Raw genomic sequence first — 24965 nt, forward strand, 5'->3', positions numbered from 1 at the left:
AATCTAAAAATTTCCTCTGAAGTCTCTGGATACATTATACTGCAGGGATCATTTCATCATAAGATGAAAGCAACACAATGGATGTGTTAAGCACAGACTTACAATAAGGTGTCAAATAGGGAACTCCTAGTGATCAAAATTTGTGAAATCAGAGGCCAGGCAACATAATAGATTGCAAAGATGGTTTAAAAAAAACAGTGGAAGTTAAGAGAAAGGCAGAAATTAGGAAGTGATGTATCTCAAGGAGCTTTATTTGGATCATCATTGCTGACCATCATAAATGGCCTCACGTACATTGTCCAACTTTGTTACTCAAACTGGATTGATGGGGGGCAGATGGCAGCAATTTCTAAAGCACAACATGCGAAGAGTAGGATCAATTGCAACTGAAGTTCAAGTATGAGGGATATCTTATTTTGTTCGGAGAAACAAGGCAACTGTGTATAAGTAATGATATGGAATAGATGAGTAACAAGATCGGGAAATTGAGTCCTTTGAAGCCGGTAACAATGGAAAAGAGAGATTTCCAAGTAACTGATATAGAGAAATCACAAAAGGATGTCATGACTTTTACTAAAATAAACTAAATGAATATTACCTAGTAGATTAAAAAATATACCCCAGACTTCTTAAAGTGTCTATTTCCCATTAACATAAAGCCTATGTTATGCTTAGACATTTTACTTCAATGAAATGTAATTTTATATTTTTGGAGAAGAGACTGTGATTTGATGAGTATTTATTTTCTTATGGCTTGGAAACTTAAGATTTTAAAGTAGACAAAACCATATATAACTTTTGATTTACATTTCTATGTTGTGTTAAGAAGGGAAGAAAACATAAATTAAAACTATTTTATATTTTGTATTCTGGTGCTGATACTGGATTTCTAGGCTATATGTGTATTTATTGAAGTCTTTGTTTTAAAAAAAACTTTAGTTATTCTGTACTTCAGAAACCCAGGAAAAAGGGGGAAAAAAATCTGTGTTGCTCTAATAAGGCACCCTATGACACAAAAGCAAAAGCTCCTCTTTTTAGAAAGTAAAACGTAACCATCCAGAAGGTTGGTGAGTGGGAGGAATTTTTTTCAGTATCATTCAGAGACAAGAACCCTGTACCAGCTGCAGTGTAGTTCTACAGTCTCCAAAATCTCAAGGAAGGAGAAAAATAATCCTGAATGGCTTAATGTTAGCAAGTGAAAAAAATCCAGGAACACAGGACTGCGTGGAAGAGGAGTTTTAGGAATCCACATCACAAAATAAGTGAGCTATGTTAGTGGCCTAAGGGTTAAGGAATGGTACATTGACCAAAGAACTCACATTGAGGGAATGCAGAATTTTGCTAGCGTGGAACCAAAGTGCAGCTTTACCCACTGAACATGGAGCCTTAAAGTGAAACAGGGTGATGTTGATGTTAAGATGCTTAAATCTGTATTTAAGTGCTTTTATATAGTGCAAAAGAATTCATGTATCGTGAATGTCCTTTTGTTGGATTATATTGGCACTTGAATATGTTCTGTTCTGAGCGCCATGATAAACAAATAGACCATCAGTTTTATCTTTGCTATGGAGCCAAGTTTCACTCTGGAAATTGAATTGTCCAGTGTTGCCAACATCTGGTCCTTAAAATGAAATCTTTAAAGTTGTGTTGGACCTGAATAGGGTATGAATGAGCAAACTGTTTTCACTTATTTTGTGAGTGTAGAGCAAATTGCTATATGTAAAAGGCAACAATTGGCAGATCAGAAAGAGTTTGAGGAATTTCTTCACACAGCATGGTGAGGCAAAAAATTGTGAAAACAAATTTACGGAAGCTTTGATGCATACACAAGGGAGGAAGAGTGTAGAGAGATATAAAGGCAGGATGAGTAGAGGTCATTTAGATTGTGAGTTATAAGTACTCATGGATCAGGTGAGTAGAATGGCCCATTTCCATGCTCTAGACTGTAACTTGTCCCCGCAGGCCTGAAGACTTGAGTTACAAAAAAAGAACTGTTTGTAATGCTGCTTTTGTTCTACAGGTAATACAAGTTCAGTTACCACAATGAAACCTGTATTGTCTTCCACACTTCCAGTAAAAGCAGGACCTAAAAAAAACAGTAAAAGGAATGTCAAATTAAAACATCTTTCTTCACCTGGAATTAGCAATTTGAAAGGTGAGTTGTATATCATTCTTACTTGATATCGAGCTGTGATATTTGATGTAAGTTTTATGTCAATTTAAATGCACATTTAGAGGTATCAGTTGATGTGATCATACAGAATCAATGATCTCTAGAGCTGTTTGCCGAAGTGTTTGCATATTGTCTACATAATGATTCAATTCACCCAGATACAGGACAATATTTAAATTATGTTAATCTACCAATCTGTTGATTATTGTAGAATTAGAATTCCTACAGTGTGGAAACAGGCCCCTCAGCCCAACAAGTCCACACTGCACCTTCGAAGAGTATCCCAACCAGACCCATTACCCTATATGTCCCCTGACTAATGAACCTAACCTACGCACTGCTGAACACTATGGGACATTTTAGCATGGCCAATTCACCTAACCTGCACATCTTTGGACTGTGGGAGGAAACCCACACAGACACTGAGAGAATGTGCAAACTCCACACAGTGGCCCAAGGCTGGAATCAAACGCAGGTCCTTGGTGCTGAGGCAACAGTGCTAACCAGTGAGCCACCATGCCGTCCAGTTGTAAAGTTTGCTTCTCTTACGAGTGAGAGTGCCTACTTAAATGCCTTTTAAATGTTGCAATTGTACCAGCCTCCACCACTTCCTCTGGCATCTCATTCCATACACGTGCCACTCTCTGCATAGAAAAGTTGCCCCTTAGGTCTCTTCTATATCTTTCCCCTCTCAAACTAAACCTATGCCCTCTAGTTCTGGACTCCCCTAACCCAGGGAAAAAGACTATTTATCCTATCCATGCCTCTCATAATTTTGTAAACCTCTATAAGGTTACTCCTCAGCCTCCGACGCTCCAGGGAAAACAGTCCCAGGCTGTTCAGCCTCTCCCTATAGCTCAAATCCTCCAACGCTGGCAACATCCTTGTAAATCTTCGAAGGGTCTATTTCCATGCTGTGCATTTCTATAAATCTATATGAATTATGATAGAATTGCTTTACCCTGATTCAGTCCTAGAGCAAGTGGGTCATTGGTCTGTTTCTGTGCCTTGCTTTCTGATTCTGTGGTAGATTATAGAATCTTGCCTCGTGTGAAATTCTCCATTCCTGTGACATCCTTGTTAATTTACTCTGACATTTTTACTCTGTTCTCACAGCCTTGCTGCAATGTGCAGTCAGAAAATAATACAGCATGAATAGGTAGTGATAAATATGTCAAAATTCTGCCATATTTTGATGAGAAAGATGTTGAAGCCTTCTTTATTTCATTTGAAAAAATGGCTAGGCAAATGGAGTGGTCCAAGGATTTATGGGTAATGCTAGTTCAGATTAAACTGGTAGGCTGAGCTAGTGAGGTATTTGCTGCGCTGTCAGATGAGGTGTCAAGAGATTATCAAGGGGTTAAACAGGCTATTTTAAGTGCTTATGAATTGGTACCAGAGGCATATAGACAGCAGTTCAGAAACACAAAGAAGGAACCAGGTCAGGTTTACATTGAGTTTGAAAGAATTAAACATAGTCATTTTGATCGATGGGTGCGTGCTTTGAAAATAGGACATTTGAGGCTCGAAGAGAGATTATTCTGCTGGAGGAGTTTAAAAACTCACTTCCAGAGATGGTAAGATGTGGAGGAAGAGAAAATTCAGGAAGTGAGAAGGGCAGCAGAATTAGCGGGCGAGTACACCTTGTTGCATAAGACAAGCTTCCGACCAAAATGTCGTCCTGTGAGGGATTGAAGTTGAGAGAAAGGGAGGTCCTACATTATGAAACCAGGAGTCGAGCACACTGGTAAGATTTTTATCACAGGTTAAAGAAGCCCAAGAGGGTGGACAGGAGGAGAAATGCCTCCGGTGTTTTCACTATAATAGCGTGGGACATAGAAAATTACAGTGCTGGTGATTTCAGAAGGGCACTGGGAAAAGATGTTTTCACAGCCAGAAAGTGGGACACATAAAGTCACAGTGCTGGTTGTTAAAGAAAGGTGCTGTAGGAAAAGATGTGGTAAAAGAAGCTAAGCCAGTGGCATTAGTGAAGATAGTAGAGGAGACCCCATCCACAGCCGAGGAACTACAGGAGAGTGCACAGCCTAGGCAGGGGCTGGGTATGGGGTTGGTACCTGATCTCTACAAAGAATTTGCCTCTTTGGGTAAAGTTTACTCGGAAAGAACAGGGGGAGAAGGGCAAGAAGTTATAATTTTAAGAAATACAGGATCTAACCAATCGCTGATATTAAGAGATGAGCGAACATGAAGTCTTTCTCATATGTTACTGAGAGTGTGGCAATTTGTAGGATAAATGGACAGAAATTTAGCATTCCTGTATGTAAGATCAGGTTGGAGTGCCAACTTAAGACTGGAGAAGTTACATGGGAGCGATTGACAAAGTGTCAGTTCCAGGAATTCAGTTTGTCATTGGAATGATTTGGCAGGATCCAAGGTGGAAGTGATACCCCTTATTTTGGAGAAAACCAAGGAAGACCAAGAAACTGAAGAGTTAAACAGAAATATCCTGGTATATTTTCCCAGACTGTATGGTAACCAGGTCCCACTATCATAAGTCACAGCACTAAGCAAAAAGTAAAGAAAAAGTTGAAGGAGTTGAGGTTCAATTAGCAGATACCCTGTTTGAGATAATGGTGAAGAAAAAAACCTGAACAGGCAGAGGGTCAGCCAGAAGTGCTTAGTCCTGAAAGGCTAAGAGAATAAAAGATATATATGTGGATGCGTACTCTGAAACAGAGGCAGCAATTATTCCGGAGGATTATTATCTGAAAGGTAAAATCCTAAAACTGAAATGGAGACCACGGCAGGTTAGTACAGAGGAGAAATGGGCCCAAGTGCACCAGACTGTGTTGCCGGTAGCATACAGACAGGAAGTGTTACGGGTAGCACCTGTAGGAGGTCACTTAGGGGTACAAAAGACTCAGGCTAAGGTACAAAAACATTTTTATTGGCCTGGAATGCACAGGGATGTGGTTAACTTTTGCCATCCGTGTCATACGTGCCAAATGATAGGTAAGCCACAAGTGGTATTAAAACCATCACCTTTGTTGCCGATTCTTGCATTTGAAGACCCTTTCATGTGGGTTATAATTGATTGTGTAGGTCCCCTCCCGAGAACTAAAAGTGGGAACTAGTACTTGGTAACCATAATGGATGTGAATACCAAATTTCCGGAGGCAATTCCAATACGGAGTATCAAGGAAAAAAGGGTGGTAGAAAAGTTAGTAACTTTCTTCACACGGTATGGGCTACCCAGAGGATTCAGTCGGATCAAGGGTCAAATTTTACTGTTAGGCTGTTTAAGGAGGTTATGGATAGCTTAGGTATATAGCACTTTAAGTCCAGTGTTTATCATCCTGAATCCCAGGGAGCTTTAGAAAGGTGACACCAGACCTTGAAAATCATGTTGAGAGCATACTGTCAGGCCTACCTGAATGACTGGGGTAAAGATATCCCATTTGTGTTGTTTACCATTAGCGATGCCCCAAATAAATCAACTCTGTTCACTCCCGTTGAGTTAATATTCAGTCATTAAGTGAGAAGCCCTTTGAAATTAAAGAAAAATTGACAGGAGCACAGTCAGATGTATTGGAGATGAAGGACAGATTAAATCGAGTAGTTGAGTTAGCAAAACAGACCTAAAGAGGGCACAATGTAGAATGAAGCAGGTGGCAGATAAAAGCTCTGACAATCAACGTTTTCCCGAGGGATACCATGTTAGTACTGTTACCAGTGATAGGAAATCCCTTTAAAGCCAGGTTTAGTGATCCCTATCAAATTGAGAAAAAGCTGAGTCAGATGAACTATTTAGTAAAGATGCCAGATTGGGGTGGGGGGGGGAGTTGTGGGGCGGGGCGGGGGTATCGGGTATGTCATGTGAACTTATTGAAATCATATTATCCTGGAGAGAAAGAACAGTAGAAACAGGTGTTGGTTGCTGCCCTGAAAAGTGAGGAATCAAATCCAAATGATGTGGATTTTGATGTGCCTCAGAATAGATTTTAAAATGAAGAAGTTCTTGAGCAGTGGGATAGGTTAGTAAGCTATCTGTCTCAGGAGCATAGAATACAATTGAAAGATTTGTACTGCAGTATAAGGACATATGTAAGAATCAGATAGGGAGGACTAATGCAATTGTACATGAAGTAGATGGAAGGATTACTGCTCCAATAAAACAACACCCCTATTGGCTTAATCCTTTCAAAACCAGACAGGTCCAGATGGAGGTGGAAGTCATGTTTGACAAGGACGTCATCGAACCAAGCCAGAGCGAGTGGAATTCGCCAATCACCTTAGTTCCCAAACCAGGTGGGACTCAACAATTCTGTGTGGATTATCGGAATGTCAGTGCATCACAAAATCTGATTCATATCCAATTCCTAGATTGGAATTGGATATCAAGAAAGTTGGACAAGCCAGTTACATCACCAAGTTAGACTTAATGTGTGGTTACTGGCAGATACCTTTATCAGAGACGGCGAAAGAGATTTCTGCATTTGTAATCCCAGTTGGGCTATATCAGTTTAAAGTGATGCCCTTTGGAATCTCCACATTCCAGAGTCATGAACAGAGTTGTGGCTGGGTTAATAAACTGTGCAGTCTATTTGGGCGATGTAGTGATCTTTAAGTCCTAGTACAGTTGGCAGAGCTCTTTGAATGACTACAAGAAGCAAAGTTGGTGATAAGCTTAAATAAAACTGAATTCGCGAAAGCAGAGGTGACCTTATTGGGAAATAACATCCGTCATGGAAGGTTGACCTCACGGAATACAAAGACAAAGGCATCGAGGAATTTCCACGACCAACCACGAAGAAAGAGGTGCTTCGATTCTTGGGACTCAGTGGATTCTATCGGAAGTTTGTTCCAAACTTCTACATTGTAGTGGCACCGTTAACCGATTTGTTGAAGAAGAACACACTGTTTCGGTGGGCAGAACAATGCCAGAAGGCATTCGACCATTTGAATGCCATATTAATCACCAAACCAGTTTTAGCTGTACCAAATGTTTCAAAACCTTTTAAAGTTGCCATTGATGCTAGTGACATAGGAGTTGGAGGTGTACTCCTATAGGAAGATGCGGATGGGATTGAACTGCCAGTCGGTTTTGAAGAAGATCAGCATCCACCAGAGGAAATACTCGACAATTGAAAAGGAACTATTGAGTTTGGTACTGATCTTGCAACCTTTTAATGTGTATGTCACAGCAACGTGTTGGAGACAATTGTGTACGCTGATCACAATCCGCTTACACTCTTAGAACACTTTAAAGAAAAGAATGAGACTATTTTGTTGGTGTCTAATGTTACAGACTTGTAATATAAAAATCATATATGTTGCGGGTCGAAAGAATGTAATCGCAGATGCATCATTGCGGATTTACCTGAAAGTTAAGATGAGATTTAGTCTTTATTTAATGTTTTATATCTATACACGTCTATGGAAAGAATAATGGTGCACATATATTAAAGTTATCTGTATGTTCGGGTAATATGTTTAAAAAGTAGAGAAAAAATGAAGCCACCTTTTCATTACGATGGTTCATTTTTTTCTTAAGGGGGGAAGTGTTATGAAATTGCACCTTTAAGAGAGTTAAAAGCTGGTAGAGTTACTTGACAGTACCAAGTGTTCTCAATAAGATAACAATGTAACACTTGGTTGAAAGCTAAATTATCTGGTTGCCTGTAAACGACAAAGCCAGTTTCGGCCAATCAGTTTAAATTGTACCCTGAAAAATACTAAACTCCAATTCAGTTTGAATTTAGTATATTGACAATCTTAAAAGCCAATCTTGCATTCCGATGCTTTAGGGGTATAAGACCGGAAAAAATTAAACAGTTGAGGGGAGAACTGCCCAGCTACCAGCATACAAAAAGACTGACCGAAAAATAGCTCTCTTAAAAGTACCTTTATCGATCAGTAACCTATGAAGCAGAATCCCTAAGAAGAAAAGACAAAGGAAGTTTGAAACAGAAAAACCGAATGTTGCCTGATTTTGAGATAAGTTTTGTTTGGTAAATCTTAATTGGGAGTTTTATCGGTCTAGTATTGTGGAAGGGGAAGGTAACTGAAAGGTTAGAGGATGGAGTTGTAAATAGTTAGTTAATTATTCTCTGTTATACTTTAAGAAATAAAGTTGTTAATTTTTACTTTAAATAGTTCTTGGCCTCTTGAATTTTCACAGATTACTGCTTGGGATAAATCTTTTCTGTGTTGCTGGTTTTAAATTAAGCTGGAGAGTTCACACTGTGTCATAACACTAGACAGGATGGGTAGGAGGAACCTATTTCTATTTTTGGAGAGATCAGGAACTAGAGACATAATTGTAAATTAATTAGCAGTGGAATTAGTGAAGAATTGAGAAACATTTTCATGCACAAGAATGGTGGGTGTCTGGAACTGGCTACATAAAAGAGAGGAGCTAATAATGCATTTCTTAAACTAATTGGATAGGCACTTAAAATATTGTCACCTGCAGGGCTATGGACCAAGATCTAGAAGGTGAAATCAGCAAAATAGCTCTTTGTTTTGACTGACATTAATGATCGGTCAAAATCTCCACCTATGCCACAAATCTTCTGTTTTATTGTTAATTTCAGATTTGTTCTGCTGGCCTTTTTGTCTTTTGTTTTAAAAATGATTCTTAAATCCCTACTGTGGGTGCAGATGTTTGCTCAGACAGATTAGTGTAAAGAAGAAGAATGACTAAACAATTGGGTTACATATGTGTCCAAATGATCAATGTTGAAATTGGAAAATTGAATGCTTTACCACCTTTTTTGCCCCATGTGCTATTATTAAACCTCTCCAGGCTAAGAACAATGCAGGTTAGGTTTTAAAAATTACCTGAAATTGCCCCACCACACTGACTGCCAAGCTGCATTGCTGAGTAGAGCAAACATAGAAAAATCTTTAACAACAACAAAAGCAGAAATTGCAGGATAAGCTCAGCAGGTCTGGCAGCATCTGTGAAGAGAAATCAAAGTTAATGCTTTGGGTCAAGTGACCCATCCTCAGAATTGATGGTGGCTAGGAAAATGTCAGTTTATGTGCAGGAGGTGTGGGTGGAAGGGTAAGGTGTAAATGATAGGTAGGGATAGAGCCCAAAGAGAGAAACAAGTAGTTGGAAAGACAAAGCATTGGATGAGTATCTGGCTAGGAGAATGAATAGCTATCAACACGGACTGTTAATGGTTGTGTGTAATAGCAGATTATATGATAATAAACAGGAGGCTGGGAAAACATAGCAAACCAGGCAGCACGAGAAGGTGGAGAAATCAACATTTCGGATCTAGCCCTTCTTAAGAACTGTTTGTCAACTTTGGATTCTCGCATCTGTGTTTTTCTTTGTCTCTGACTACATGATAACAAGGCTTGGTGTGTAGGGATTGGAGTAAGAACATGGGTGATCTCAAGCTCTAAGGTTATTGAACTCCATATTGAGTCCAGAAGGCTGCAGGGTCCCCAAGCAGAAAATGCGGCGCGGCGCTTGTCTTCCAGCTTACACTTAGCTTTGCTGGAACACTGCAGCAAGTCTGAGACAGAGATGTTGGGCAGGGAACAGGATGGTGTGTTGACAGTAGGTGTTCTGTGAAGCAGTCACCAGATCATGTGAATTGCAGGTAAAGCGCTGCTTCACCTGGAAGGTATGTTTAAGCCTTTGGATACTGAGGAGAGAGGAAGTAAACTGACAAGTGTTACACCTTCTGCAATTACAAAGGGAGGTGTTGAGAATGAAAGAAGAATGGACCAGGATGTCCCGGAGGGAATGGTCCCTCTGCAAACCTAACAAGGGAGGGGAAGGGCATTGGTGTTGGCATCTTGCTGGAGATGGGTAGAAATGGTGGCTAATGATCCTCTGGATGTGCAGGCAGAAACAGTGGGCACTCCTGTTTGTGGATTTTGGGGAAGAAGTACAAGTAAGCTGTATAGGGTTGGGGTACTATCAGCTTGGAGGCAGTGGTCGGGAGAGATCATCATATGAAATGTGTTGGTGACCACAGTTGACACAACGGCCTAATGTATCATCACAGGGTCATGGTCCAGGTGGAGATTACTTTTCAAAATACAATAAGATACTAAAATGGGGATTGAAAATGGATCTCTGGGCAGTCATTCTACCACTCCTATCCTCCTCTAGTTTACCTGTGGAGCAATCCCATGTCTTCTGTAACATATAATCTAGCTTAGGGGTTCCTAAAGTGGAATATATAAATGCACTTGTTGTGTAATGATCGATATTCAAGTATAAGAGATTTTCTCCAAGCTCCACCTCACCCTTTCTGTAGTCCATGGTTTCACAAGTACTAATGTCTGAGTTGGTTTGCAAATGTACAAAGGAATGAATGGAGAGTAGGGAGAGGAGCTGCTGAGTATAGAGGCAACAAAGCATTGATGTTGCTTGATTCATGATCCAGAGACCCAAATAATGATATGAGGACCTGGGTTTAAATGACATTGATAGGAAAAAACCTATCTCATTCACCATAGTCCTTTTAAGGTAGGAAATCTGCCATTGTTAACTGGTCTGGCGAATATAACAGCAGTATGATTAATTATTTGCCTTTTGACATGGCCTAGCAAGCCACCTCATTGTATCAAACTGCTAAAGAGTCTCAAAGGAATGCAGTTGGAACACCTGGTATTGACTAAGGCACTGAAAAGAACAATGGCAAACTCAGCCCTGTTGACCTTGCAAATTTCTCAGTGCTAATATCTGCAGACTAGGACCAATATTCGATGAGCTGGATCATAGACTAGTCAAGAAACAGCCTGACATACTCATAACCGTTGTCTGCAGGGCATGATTCGGTGTCGCAGGCACTGCCATCACATTTTTTAGATCTCTTCTGTACCATTAGAAGGACCACTTCTAAAGAAGTCATAATAATATAGTCAGGAGGTAGTTGCTCTGGGAATATTCAACATTCCATGAAATCTCATAGAATCAGGTCAAACATGCTGTTCGACTGGGCCAGTGGCAGATGGTGAACAAGAGAAGAACAAGCTTGACTTTGTCCTCAACAGTCTGCTTCCACAGGAGTGATCTCTGCTTGTAGCGATAAGGTTTGTCCCAATTTGGCAATGGAGAAAATAACCCAGTACTATCCACAAGATGTGCTGCAGAAATTCATCAAAGATCCGTTGAAGGCATCTTCCAAACCCACAATCACGAGTATCCAGAAGAACAAGGGCAGCTGATGTCAACGGAAGCCACCTACAAGTTCCACTCATTATCCTGACTTGGAATACATTATTAGATTAGATTAGATTCCCTACAGTTTGGAAACAGGCCCTTCAGCCCAACAAGTTCACACCAACCCTCTGAAGAATAATCCACCCAGACCCATTTCCCTCTGACTAATGCAACCTAACACAATGGGCAATTTAGCATGGCCAATTCACCTGACCTGCACATCTTTGGACTGTGGGAGGAAACCGGAGCACCCAGAGGAAACCCACAGAGACACTGGGAGAATGTGCAAACTCCACACAGACAGTCACTTGAGGCTGGAATCGAACCTGGGACCCTAGTGCTGTGAGGCAGCATTGTGAGCCACTGTGCTGCCCCATTAGATTAAATTGTTCCTTCAGAGTCTGGATCAAAGTCTTGGAGTCCCCTCCCTAATGGCATTGTGGGTGTACCTGCACCAAATGGAGTGCTGCGGCTCAAGAAGGCAGCTTCCACCATCTTTGCAAGGGCAATGCTGGATGGTCAATAAATCCTGGCCCAGAAAAACGAAGCCCACATCCCATGAATGAATAAAAAAAGTTTAAAAAGCAAATGGCTCCAGAAAAATATCAACACACAAAACTTGAGATAGTTTGTGCTCTACCTGGAGTGGAGACCATAGTGGAGGACCTGTTGATTTATAGATGTAGGGACACAATGAACATGATCATTGCTGACCATAATCAAAATCTAGTGTGATTGCTCGTGAGAACTCATCAGGTGAATTTGAAACTGAACAAGACAAAGTTATAATTAAAAATGTCTGAAGCCAAGTAGACAGGTCATATACTAACAGCAAAAGGTCTATGCACAAATCCTGGAAAGGTGAGAGCTACAGCAATGATGCAGTGACCAAGACATGTAAAAGAAGTGCATAGACCTATTAGATTCATTAACTGTTTGGTAAATTTTGTTCCCAAATTGTTCCTGTGTCGACAGCAATCATATTGTGTGGCCAAGGGCATGCAGAAGGTGCAAGGAGAAGATATCCTTCATTTGCTGATATGGTCATGTGACCTCTACCCTAGTGAATCTTCAATAAGCACACTGTTGTGACCAGATTGCTGACTTGTGAGCACCGAACACGATAACCACTTCCTCGTCCCTACTGGGGACACATCATGGGCCTGGTGTTAATGGATTACTGCTTGATCCTTGTCTTCATTGCAACTAGCACACTCCATGGGTACAAACATCATCACTGGATTGGCAAAACAATTTCAGGTGGCCCTCTTGATCACCAGTTTGGGCATGGGCATGTGATCACCATTAAATTTACTTCCAATTTTGACTGCAGATGAATCACTTGTTCTGCCTTTCTGTGTTGGTTTAATATTATTAAAAAGACACTTTAAATAGTGGCACAGTGGCTCAGCGGTTAGCACTGCTGTCTCACAGCACCAAGGACCTATGCTCAATTCCAGTCTTAGGCGACTGTCTATGTGGAGTTTGTACAGTCTCCCCGTGTCTGCATAGGATTCCTCCGGGTGCTCTGGTTTCCTCCCACAATCCATAGATGTGCAGGTTAGGTGAATTGGCCATGCTAAATTGCCCATAGTATTCAGGAATGTCTAGGTTAGATGCATTCATTAATGGGTCTGGGTGGGTTACTCTTCCGAGGGTCAGTATGGATTTGTTGGGTCAAATGGTCTGTTTCCACACTGTAGGGATTCTGTGAAATAGGGAAAAGGTTATCAGGTAGGCAGACATGTGGAGTAATTAAATCCAATATGACCTTACTGAATGTTGGAATACTCAACAGACAAAGTGCCCTACTCCTCTTTATGTTGTGTTTGCATGTTTGTATCTCATTTGTGTACTCAAACCCAGATCACAAATATACCTCAGTAGATAATACTTGTTTAAAAATTTGGCAGAACAAGCTTTAAGACTAGAACTAAATTAAGTAAAAGTTAGTGAAGATGGCTTGGGCTTTAAAATTAGGTTCCGCATATTACCAGGCAACTTGTAACTTCCAAAGAGTCATTTATTCTACCTCTGTTTAGTGTAAAACAGCACTGAAAACAAAAGCATTGAAACCTGCATCATTGTGAGGCAGCTGAAAACAGCCATTGTACTATAATGCTGCATCTGCATTTTTATCTGTTCAGTGAATCATAAAATTGAATTGAAAATGGCTCGCAGTTTTAAAAAATCAAAATCGGTGTGATTTCACAATCCTGAAGTTGAGTTAGTGCCATTAGGTTTAGAGGGCAATAGAAAGTGCCTAAAATAGTAAAACTTGGGATTTAATTCTGTGCGGATTAGAGAAAGTGCTGCTTTTTCTCCATCATATTTTAAACTGGTCCCATCCATTCAGCCAAATGCCAACCATCGATCATCAATGAAATATTTAAGAGTCACTGATACCCAATGGACATCCACCATACTGCTTTAATTTGCATTGCTGGAAAAGAATACATTATCAGCATTAGATCATCAAATGTTTACCATAACTAACACTCATCCTTTGTCCTTCTGCCATCCTTTGTCCTTCTGCCATCATTTGCCCAATTTAACTGTTTCCTATTCCCAATCATATGTGAATCCGATCCTTGATTCCACATTTGACCCCAAGTGGATCTTTAACTACATCTGTTGCATTACTAATATTATCCTTTTCAACCAACATAACATAGCATTTATGGGTGGCACGGTGGCACAGTGGTTAGCACTGCTGCCTCACAGCACCAGGGACCCAGGTTCAATTCCCACCTCAGGCAACTCTCTGTGTGGAGTTTGCACATTCTCTCCGTGTCTGCGCGGGTTTACTCTGGGTGCTCCGGTTTCCTCCCACAATACAAAGATGTGCTGGTCAGGTGAATTGGTCATGCTAAATTGCCCATAGTGTTAGGTGCATTAGTCAGGGGTAAATATAGGGTAGGGGAATGGGTCTGGGTGGGTTACTCTTTGGAGGGTTGGTGTGGGCCGAAGGGCCCGTTTCCATACTGTAGGGAATCTAATCTAACTCGTCACCTGACTCTGCCCCTGTGTCAACTCAGCTGCCGAAACTTTCATTTAATGCTTTTTGTTAACTTTAGACTTAACTGATCAAGGCAGTTCAAGCCAGCCTTCAACATTATACCCTCCATAAGCTTGAGGTCATCCATAACTCTGCCCACTTGCATCAGGCTCCAGTTGTCCATCACCCTTGTGTTCACTGAGCTATATTTGTTCCAAAAAAGCAATGCTTCATTTAAATCATCACTTTTGTTTTCAAATCCCTTCATCGCCTCTCACACCCCCATCATATCCATTTCAACTTCACAACTACATAATTTATGCAGTTCTATTTCCCATGTCTTAAACATCCCCAATTTTACTTGCCCCGCCATTGGTTACTGTGACTTCAACTAAGAAGACCCTAAACTCAGTTATTTTCTCCTCAAACCTTTCCCATTCTCTGCCTGTCTTTCTTTAAGAAAACCTACCTTTTTGACCAAGTTGTTCATCTAACCTATTTATCTTTTATGGCTTGATGTCACATTTTACTTTATACCACTCCTATCAACTGTTTTGGAGCCTTTTCATAGATATAGGAGCAGAAATAGGCCATTTGGCCAATCAAGTCTGCTCCGCCCTTCGATCATGGCTGATACGCTCCTCATCCCCACTTTTCTGCCCTCTCGCCATATCCCTTTAACCCATTTTTATTGTGTAAAAGTTGCTACATAATTGTATGAGGGAGTTCCATCTGTCAATAACTAATAATTTCTGAGACCACATGAGATTCTTTTCAGCTGGGTGCACAATTCTTCCATGTAAAGACTTATCGAAGTCTAGTGAGTTTGGATGTGAATTAAGATCATCAATTGTGTAAGGACTCTTCTGTTTATAGAATGGATTAGTTGAAACCGTACAGTTTACCAGCACATAACCCTATGTTGCCTATGGTCTGTATGCCTTCAAACTAAGCTTTCTCTAATAGTTTGATGTTGTGGTGAAAGACCTTTTTAAAGTGCCTTTGTATTGCTGTTTAAGAAATCTTGTGTATTTCAATTTCATAGTCTTTTTTTTATTCTTGCAGCTCTACAAGATCTCTTCCTTAAATCTAACGATAGCCAACTCTCTTATCAAGATCTCTACAATTTATTTGGGATCCAAACCCCTAAACCTGAAGAACTTCAGCAGTTTGATTCGAATAAAGATGGAAGATTTTCTCAAACAGAACTCATGAATGCATTTACTCCATAAGGGGACAAGGGTCGGAGAATATCAAATCTATTTGGACCGATGGAGTTTTTTAAAAACTGAAGTACTGACTTCTAATTGCTACAATTGCACCTTTTAAACAGTATTTCACTATTGTGCAAAATTTCCTTGTATCCCAATAGAATAGAAATTCCTAACATGTTAGCTTTGGGCTTTCCCCACTTTTTTTATGAATCATTCTACAATATCCTACTTGAGTAAGTAATGAAACATCAAAGTGAAGTAGCTAATCAAACTCATTGGAGGTTCACAAACTAGTACAATACAGGTTTTCATTAATTTGATCAAGACAAAAGTGAATTTGTTGTTGTGCTTTGAGCCTTTACTTGGTGCTGAAGGAAGGAGGTGAAAAAGATTTCCTTTGTGATCTCAAATTTCATGTATATGGTAATCACCTCTGTCCCATCAACACATTAATCTAGAAGTTTCAGAAACTTTCAATATTCTCAGTGGAGGATGCAAAACCATTTTAATCACCCTTGACAAACGTTTAGTGTGTACATCTGACTAGTTGAAGGCAAAATGTTGGAGAGATTTATGACTACTGTTATTTTAGGATTGCCCTTTGCTAAACTCTTGCAGGACATGATCAGCTCTGAATTTGTGAGGTTCAACAACTTGGGTACTGTATATATAATGCAGTAAATAGAGCCACTTTTGTGCAGGTAAATAAGACTGCTTTCATGTTGCTTCTGTGCTGTGTTCATGCTAGTGGAGAAAGTGAAGTCTGCAGATGCTGGAGATCAGAGCTGAAAATGTGTTGCTGGAAAAGCGCAGCAGGTCAGGCAGCATCCAGGTAACAGGAGAATCGACGTTTCGGGCATAAGCCCTTCTTCAGGAATTCCTGAAGGGCTTATGCCCGAAACGTCGATTCTCCTGTTCCCTGGATGCTGCCTGACCTGCTGCGCTTTTCCAGCAACACATTTTCAGCTTCATGCTAGTGGATCCCACTGTGTGGAATGTAAACAGCTGACATCAATCACCAAAGTAAGTTTGATTTTACTAATGCTGGAAACCACAAAGACCCACTTCTTTAAAATAATGCTCGACAAAACTCCATCAATATGGGAGTGCTGCACTGGCATGCTTCAAAAAGAACAGGATTTTAAGATTTTTTTTCTAACGAGCATGTTGCAAATTTTGTTCTTTTGGTGTCGTGTAAACTATTCCTTCATTTATTTAAGAACTGAGTTTCCCTTCAGATCTGCCACTCAGTCACTTTAGTTCACTCTGAAAAAGAGTTTGTGTATTGACCTTTTAAGCAACTGGAGCAGACAGTGTCATAGGTTGTTGAGTGCAAAACTAACCTGCAAGTTTAATTGTTTACAGCACTGTAGTTTTCTTAAGATCAGTACTTAAAGTGTGGAACCGTATAACGTTGATTTTTTTTTTACTTGAATAATTTTGACATTTTGTTTCCGAATAGTGGCATAAAATAATTGCGTAATATACCTATAAAAGCAGTTTGCTGCCGAGGTATTTCTAATATGTGAAGCTTAAATAAATAAGCATTAAAAGCAGCATCCATGTCTCTAGCACATGCTTGGCAATAATACTGGGCTCGGATTGAGAGTCTATCTGGTATTGACTTTGGATTCCAGTACATCATAATATTCTGAATGATCTGTCCAAAATCTGTGAATCTCACAGGGTCAGAATTTAAATGAGGAAGAAAGTTTAACAGCAAATACAAAATGTTGGATTTATAATTATATTGTCTTTTTTTGACACCAGCGTCATATGGAATCATAGTATTTTGTGGATAAATATTTTTGTTTGGCAAAATTTTAACAAAATTGACTTCAAGTCCATAGATCTAGTCAAAAATAACCTCTTTAATTATACTAGCAATAAGAGATTGACCTTTCTGGTATTTTTGTATTTCGTAGTGATAAGTTTCATTCAGTTTTGCAGAGATATTTGCAGAAAGGTTGATTGAATTTTCTGATCCAGGCACAGGAAGAAAAATAATTCTGGTTGTTTGCACTGTTGGCTGGTGGATAATTTTTATATATGCGCATATATATATATATATATATAGTGATTAAAAACTAAAGCTGAACACTGGACAAGTGTCCTAAATAAAGGAACTGCTTTGCTGCAGGGACATTTTGATACTGTCATAAAAATGGTAGGTCATAAATGTCTTAAAATAATTCTTATAAATAGTCATTTTAAATTTCTCGTTTGTTGATACAATGCACTAAAATGTATTTTGAGAAGCTGTTTCTGTAATAAAGTGGTTAGTTACATAGTATTAAAGTAACAGCCATTGTTTTAATTACTTGTGTTTTGCATGTTTCATATCATGTAATGATCAAGATATTTATAATTTATCAAACAATAAAGACCATATTCTGATTTGGTTTATTTTTTTTTCTATATGTGGTAAATTTCTCGTTAACTCAATATAAATGGAAAGAAGTGTAGGTGTGAATCAATATTAATGGGGTATTTATATGATCAGTGACAATAGCTACTGGAAGTACAAAAGTAATTTTATTATAGTATCTAATTTCAAATAGCAAAGTAATGCTTTAGCCCAATTGAGCATTACTGGACCAAATAATTTCCACATCAATAGAACATTATGCAAACTCTTATATTCTGCATTATCTACTCATTGCATTATCTGTTAAAAAAAAACACTATTTAATTTAAAACATAGTGTGGTTGATTAAAGATTAGCTATACTTAAAATAAAGCTCTGGCTCTTTCTGTTGTTTTAAAATAATTGAAGTTGCTCATTTAATCATAAATTAAAAGTCAGAATAAGGCTAATGCATCTCTGGTTGAAATCCATTCTTGTTGTCGATGATGTTTTGGTTATATAGAAATTACATATTCCAATCAAACATTCCCTAAAACCAATCTTTCTTGAGGAGCTCCATGACATTAGTAGCTTGAATAATGGGCAGTTCTATGTCAGGTTTTATCAATGTTCCCATTAATGTATATATTGTATACTTTTTGAGTGATCCCAGATATTAACCAGTCTTGATATTTTCCTCCAGGATTTATCCATCAAATAGGTAACAGGCCAAACAAGCTTCTTTCTAATTTGATTCATGGCATTCAACCAAGTTTAATAAGTAACCGAGTAATGGGAGCCTTTTTTTTCTTATTGTCTATGGTTGTAGATTTACATTAGTCTGATGAGTTGCAGTTTGGAATCTGAATTTTCTTAGACTGAAATATTTAAAGTTTCTGAAAACATTGTTAGTTTGTAAGTTTTTATTCAAAATATATACTGGAGTACTTGTGTTACAAATGGGTTCTGAGTGAATAAGCTGGTTAGAAGACTAGGGACTTTACTTAACCTGCTTCAATAATAGTTTTCTTTTTGTATTCAACATTGATCATATGAATGTTTCCTTGATTGAGTGTTCAGAGATGAACATTAATGGAATGCAACTGAATATAATCATTTAAAGCTGTGATGACTACAGTGCAAAGTTTGAGAGTTATTGTTTTTTGGATCTTTGTATAGCAATCAAAAGTAAAGCCCTGTAATTTCAAAATCCCACCCTTTCAGAAATTTAGGAATAGGAGCAGGCCATTCATGATTATGGCTGATCAAGCGGTTCAATCCTTTTTACTCACACAATCCCCACAACCCTTGACGTCATTGGTAATAAAAAAAATTATCAACTTTGTATACTCAAAAAAAGAGCTTCCACAACCATCTAGAGTAGAGAATTCAAAAGGTTGTCTACGCTTTTGAATAATTTTTGCTCATTTCAGTCCTAAAGGCATCTGCCTCATTTTTAAATTATGCCCTGGTTCTAGACTCCCCAACCAAAGGGAACATCTGAGCTGTATCTACCTTGACTATCCCTTTAAGTATATTGTCAGTTTGACTGAGATCAATTCTTATTCTTCAAAGCCAAGATGCACGATCTCCCTTCATAGAACAGTCCCACTAACCCAAGAGCAAGTCTAGCGAACCTCTGTGCTCTCCCTCCATGATAATATCTCTTCTGAGGTAAGGCAACGAAAACTACATGCAGTACTATAGGTGTGGATCTAACCAGACTTCTATTCAATTGAAGCAAGGCTTCTGTATTCAAATTCTGTGGTGATAAATACTAATGTTCCATTAGCCTTCCCAAAAGCTTGCTACATTTGAATGTTAGCTTCAGTGACTAACTGATCAGTACATTCAAGTCCCTTTACACATCTATACTTTCCAACATTTCACCATTTGAGAAACACTCTGCACATTTATTCTTCCTCCCAAAATATAATATTTTCCAAATATTCCATCTGCCATGTTCTTGCTCAATCGTCAAGACTGTCCAAATCCTGCTGAAAACATTTTATATCTTTCTTGCACAATGATGTCGCCGTAGTCTCACCAGACCATAGGGGCTGTTCTCTTATTTGAGAAAAAGCAACTGGTGGTGATTTAATGTGAGGGCCACCAGACCTCAGGCAAGGGAAAAGGTTGAGAAGGAGAGTCTTTCATATAACCTCAAAACGGTGATGGAAATTGAACCCACGCTGTTGGCATCACACTGTTCTGTCCACCAACAATCCAGCCAACTGAGCCAAGCTGATTTTTTTCCCCTTGCATCATATTCCTACTTAGCTTTGTCATCTGCAAATTTAGAAATATTTTTTATTCCCATGTTAAGCATTCCAGGATCTCTCATTGTCTCCTACTACTGATGTAAGAGCGTTGAGGCTGCAGTTTTTTTTTGGGGGTTCTTAAATAGTGGTGTGACATTTTTCATGCAGGAATATGATTACCAATGCATCAATTAAAACACATCAAAAACCTGGTTGCTGTGATAGAATCTTGATCTGCCTGTCACCTCACTACAAGTTTGGCCCATCTTTTCTCTAGTCTTCACCAATGTGGGCTTCCTTGCTGCTACTTTTACTTGAAATTCAAATGCTATAAAAATAGCAACCATGCTGTCTAATTTTTAAACTTGTTCTGTGACTGTTGGTGATAAAGCCAGCATTTATTATCCATGGATGTCGGTTTGCTCACTGAGCTTTCAGACGTTTCATCACCATACTAGCTAACATCTTCAGTGAGCCTCCGGATGAAGCACTTTGGGGCCAGCGACCATAATTCTATTAGTTTTAAAATAGTGATGGAAAAGGATAGACCAGATCTAAAAGTTGAAGTTCTAAATTGGCGAAAGGCTAATTTTGACGGTATTAGGCAAGAACTTTCGAAAGCTGATTGGAGGCAGTTGTTCGCAGGTAAAGGGATGGCTGGAAAATGGGAAGCCTTCAGAAATCAGATAACAAGAATCCAGAGAAAGTATATTCCTGTCAGAGTGAAAGGGAAGGCTGGTAGGTATAGGAAATGCTGGATGACTAAAGAAATTGAGGGTTTGGTTAAGAAAAAGAAGGAAGCATATGTCAGGTTTAGACAAGATAGATCGAGTGAATCCTTAGAAGAGTATAAAGGAAGTAGGAGTGTACTTAAGAGGGAAAAGAGGAGGGCAAAAAGGGGACATGAGATAGCGTTGGCAAATAGAATTAAGGAGAATCCAAAGGGTTTTTACAAATATATTAAGGACAAAAGGGTAACTAGGGAGAGAATAGGGCCCCTCAAAGATCAGCAAGGCGGCCTTTGTGTAGAGCCACAGAAAATGGGGGAGATACTAAATGAATATTTTGCATCAGTATTTACTGTGGAAAAGAATATGGAAGATATAGACTGTAGGGAAATAGATGGTGACATCTTACAAAATGTCCAGATTACAGAGAAGGTATGTAGGGAAGAGGTGTTGGAAATTCTGGAAAGGGTGAAAATAGATAGGCCCCTGGGCCTGATGGCATTTATCCTAGGATTCTCTGGGAAGCAAGGGAGGAGATTGCAGAGCCATTGGCCTTGGTTTTTATGTCCTCGTTGTCTACAGGAATAATGCCAGTAGACTGGAGGATAGCAAATGTGGTTCCCTTGTTCAAGAGGGGAGTAGGGAAAACCCTAGTAACTATAGGCCGGTGAGTCTCAATTCTGTTGTGGGCAAAGTCTTAGAGAGAATTGTAAGGAATAGGATTTATGAACATCTGGATAGGAATAATGTGATCTAGGATAGTCAGCATGGTTTTGTGAAGGGTAGGTCGTGCCTCACAAACCTTATTGAATTCTTTGAGAAGGTGACTAAGGAGGTAGATGAGGGTAAAGCGGTAGATGTGGTGTATATGGATTTTAGTAAGGCATTTGATAAGGTTCCCCATGGTAGGCTACTGCAAAAAAATACGGAGGTTTGGCATTGAGGGTGAGTTGGAGGTTTGGATTAGGAATTGGCTGGCTGGAAGAAGACAGAGGGTAGTAGTTGATGGTAAAGGTTCATCTTGGAGTGCAGTTACTGTTTTGGGACCATTGCTGTTTGTCATTTTTATAAATGACCTGGAGGAGGGGCTAGAAGGTTGGGTGAGCAAGTTTGCAGATGATACGAAAGTCGGTGGAATTGTTGACAGTGAGGAAGGATGTGTCAGGTTACAGCGGGATATAGATAAGTTGCAGAGCTGGGCAGAAAGGTGGCAAATGGAGTTCAATGTAGCTAAGTGTGAGGTGATTCACTTTGGTAAGAGTAACAAAAAGACGGGGTACTGGGCTAATGGTAGGATACTTGGTAGTATGGATGAGCAGAGGGATCTTGGTGTCCATGTACACACATCTCTGAAAGTTGCCACCCAGGTAAATAGTGCGGTGAAGAAGGCATATGGCGTACTGGCTTTTATTGGTAGAGGAATTGAGTTCCGGAGCCCTGAGGCCATGTTGCAGTTGTATAAGACTCTGGTGTGGCCACATTTGGAGTATTGTGTGCAGTTTGGGTCGCCATACTATAGGAAGGATGTGGAGGCACTGGAACGTGTGCAGAGGAGGTTTACCAGGATGTTGTCTGGTATGGTGGGAAGATCGTATGAGGAAAGGCTGAGGCACTTGGGGCTGTTTTCATTGGAGAAAAGAAGGTTTAGGGGTGACTTGATAGAGGTGTACAAGATGATTAGGGGTTTAGATAGGGTTGACCATGAGAAGCTTTTTCCACGTATGGAGTCAGCTATTACGAGGGGGCATAGCTTTAAATTAAGGGGTGGTAGGTATAGGACAGATGTTAGGGGTAGATTCTTTATTCAGCGAGTCGTGAGTTCATGGAATGTTCTGCCAGTAGCAGTGGTGGACTCTCCCTCTTTATGGGCATTTAAATGGGCATTGGATAGGCATATGGAGGATAGTGGGCTAGTGTAGGTTAGGTGGGCTTGGATCGGCGCAACATCGAGGGCCAAAGGGCCTGTACTGGAGCTGTATTTTTCTATGTTCTATGTAAGGAAGTGCTGGATGTCTTGAAACAGTTAAAAGTGGATAAATCCCCAGGACCTGATCAGGTGTACCCGAGAACTCTGTGGGAAGCTAGAGAAGTGATTGCTGGGCCTCTTGCTGAGATATTTGTATCATCGATAGTCACAGGTGAGGTGCCAGAAGACTGGAGGTTGGCAAACGTGGTGTCACTGTTTAAGAAGGGTGGTAAAGACAAGCCAGGGAACTATAGACCGGTGAACCTGACCTCAGTGGTGGGCAAGTTGTTAGAGGGAATCCTGCGGGACAGGATGTACATGTATTTGGAAAGGCAAGGACTGATTAGGGATAGTCAACATGGCTTTGTGCTTGGGAAATCATTTCTCACAAATTTGATTGAGTTTTTTGAAGAAGTAACAAAGAGGATTGATGAGGGCAGACCAATAGATGTGATCTATAAGGACTTCAGTAAGGCGTTCGACAAGGTTCCCCATGAGAGACTGATTAGTAAGGTTAGATCTCATGGAATAAAGGGAGAACTAGCCATTTGGATACAGAACTGGCTCAAAGGTAGAAGACAGAGGGTTGTTTTGCAGACTGGAGGCCTGTGTCCAGTGGAGTGCCACAAGGATTGGTGCTGGGCCCTCTACTTTTTGTCATTTACATAAATGTTTTGGATGCGTGCATAAGACGTACAGTTAGTAAGTTTGCAGATGACACCAAAATTGGAGGTGTAGTGGACAGTGAAGAAGGTTACCTTAGATTACAACAGGCTCTTGACTAGATGGGCCAATGGGCAGAGAAGTGGCAGATGGAGTTTACTTCAGATAAATGCGAGATGCTGCATTTTGGGAAAGCAAATCTTAGCAGGACTTATACACATAATGGTAAGGTCCTAGGGAGTGTTGCTGAACAAAGAGACCTTTGAGTGCAGGTTCATAGCTCCTTGAAAGTAGAGTTGGAGGTAGATAGGATAGTAAAGAAGGCGTTTGGCATACTTTCCTTTATTGGTCAGAGCATGAGTACAGGAGTTGGGAGGTCATGTTGCGGCTGTACAGGACATTGGTTAGGTCACTGTTGGAATATTGTGTGCAATTCTGGTCTCCTTCCTATCGGAAAGATGTTGTGAAACTTGAAAGAGTTCAGAAAAGATTTACAAGGATGTTGCTAAGGTTGGAGGATTTGAGCTATAGGGAGAGGCTGAACAGGCTGGGGCTGTTTTCCCTGGAGCGCGGAGGCTGAGGGGTGACCTTATTGAGGTTTACAAAGTTATGAGGGGCATGGATAGGATAAATAGACAAAGTCTTTTCCCTGGAGTCGGGCAGTCCAGAGCTAGAGGGCATAGGTTTAGGGTGAGAGGGGAAAGATATAAAGGCAACTTTTTTACGCAGAGGCCTCTGGCATATACGCATATGCCGGAGGAAATGGTGGACGCTAATACAATTGCAACATTTAAAAGGCATTTAGATGGGTATATGAATTGGCAGGGTTTGGAGGGATATGGGCAGGGTGCTGGCAGGTGGGGCTAGATTGCGTTGGGATATCTGGTCGGCATGGATGGGTTGGACCGAAGGGTCTGTTTGCATGCTGTACATCTCTATGACTCTATCTAATAGAATTATGGTCGCTGACCCCAAAGTGCTCCTCCACTGACATCTCAGTCACCCACCCTGCCTTATTTCCCAAGACTAGGTCAAGTTTTGTACCTTCTCTAGTAGGTACACTTGAATCCCACTTACCACCCCCTGAGAAAAGGAACAGGAAATGACCACCACAGGAAATGACATCACCAATCCACCAAAACATATAAATAGAAAGTAGGCTACACCACCAGTGCTTCATCAACCTTTAATTGATACTATCTTGTAGTGGTGGGTCTGCGCTCCTTCAGAACTATTACCATCCTAAAGAGATAACAGAAGAAACAAGCCAACAAAAAGTAAAACACAAATTGGAAACAGATCATGATCTAAAATTCTTGAACTCAATATTGATTCCAAATGTACTCTTCTAATGCCCTATGCCAGTTCAACAGTTTCCTAGCCATAACTGTTTGTTTTAAACTATGGACATATAATTCCACTACACCTTCATCATGGTCAGAAAAGATTCAACAGGCCTCC

The 24965-nt window shown here is 40.0% G+C and overlaps 1 protein-coding gene across 1 annotated transcript in view; it reads left to right on the top strand.

The window, feature by feature from the left end:
• efcab14 (EF-hand calcium binding domain 14) overlaps positions 1-17936 on the top strand; it is a 100987-nt gene extending 83051 nt beyond the window's left edge. The window contains exons 9-10 of the mRNA XM_043699330.2: positions 2021-2155; positions 15391-17936. Of these exons, the coding sequence (XP_043555265.1) occupies positions 2021-2155; positions 15391-15557 (302 nt within the window). The 3' untranslated portion in view covers positions 15558-17936. The remainder of the gene's footprint in view (positions 1-2020; positions 2156-15390) is intronic.
• Positions 17937-24965: the final 7029 nt, after the last annotated feature.

The sequence above is a fragment of the Chiloscyllium plagiosum genome, unplaced genomic scaffold (genome assembly GCF_037043375.1).
Source record: "Chiloscyllium plagiosum isolate Xiang-an unplaced genomic scaffold, Cpla_swu_hap1 HiC_scaffold_9, whole genome shotgun sequence".
Lineage (NCBI taxonomy): Eukaryota > Metazoa > Chordata > Chondrichthyes > Orectolobiformes > Hemiscylliidae > Chiloscyllium > Chiloscyllium plagiosum.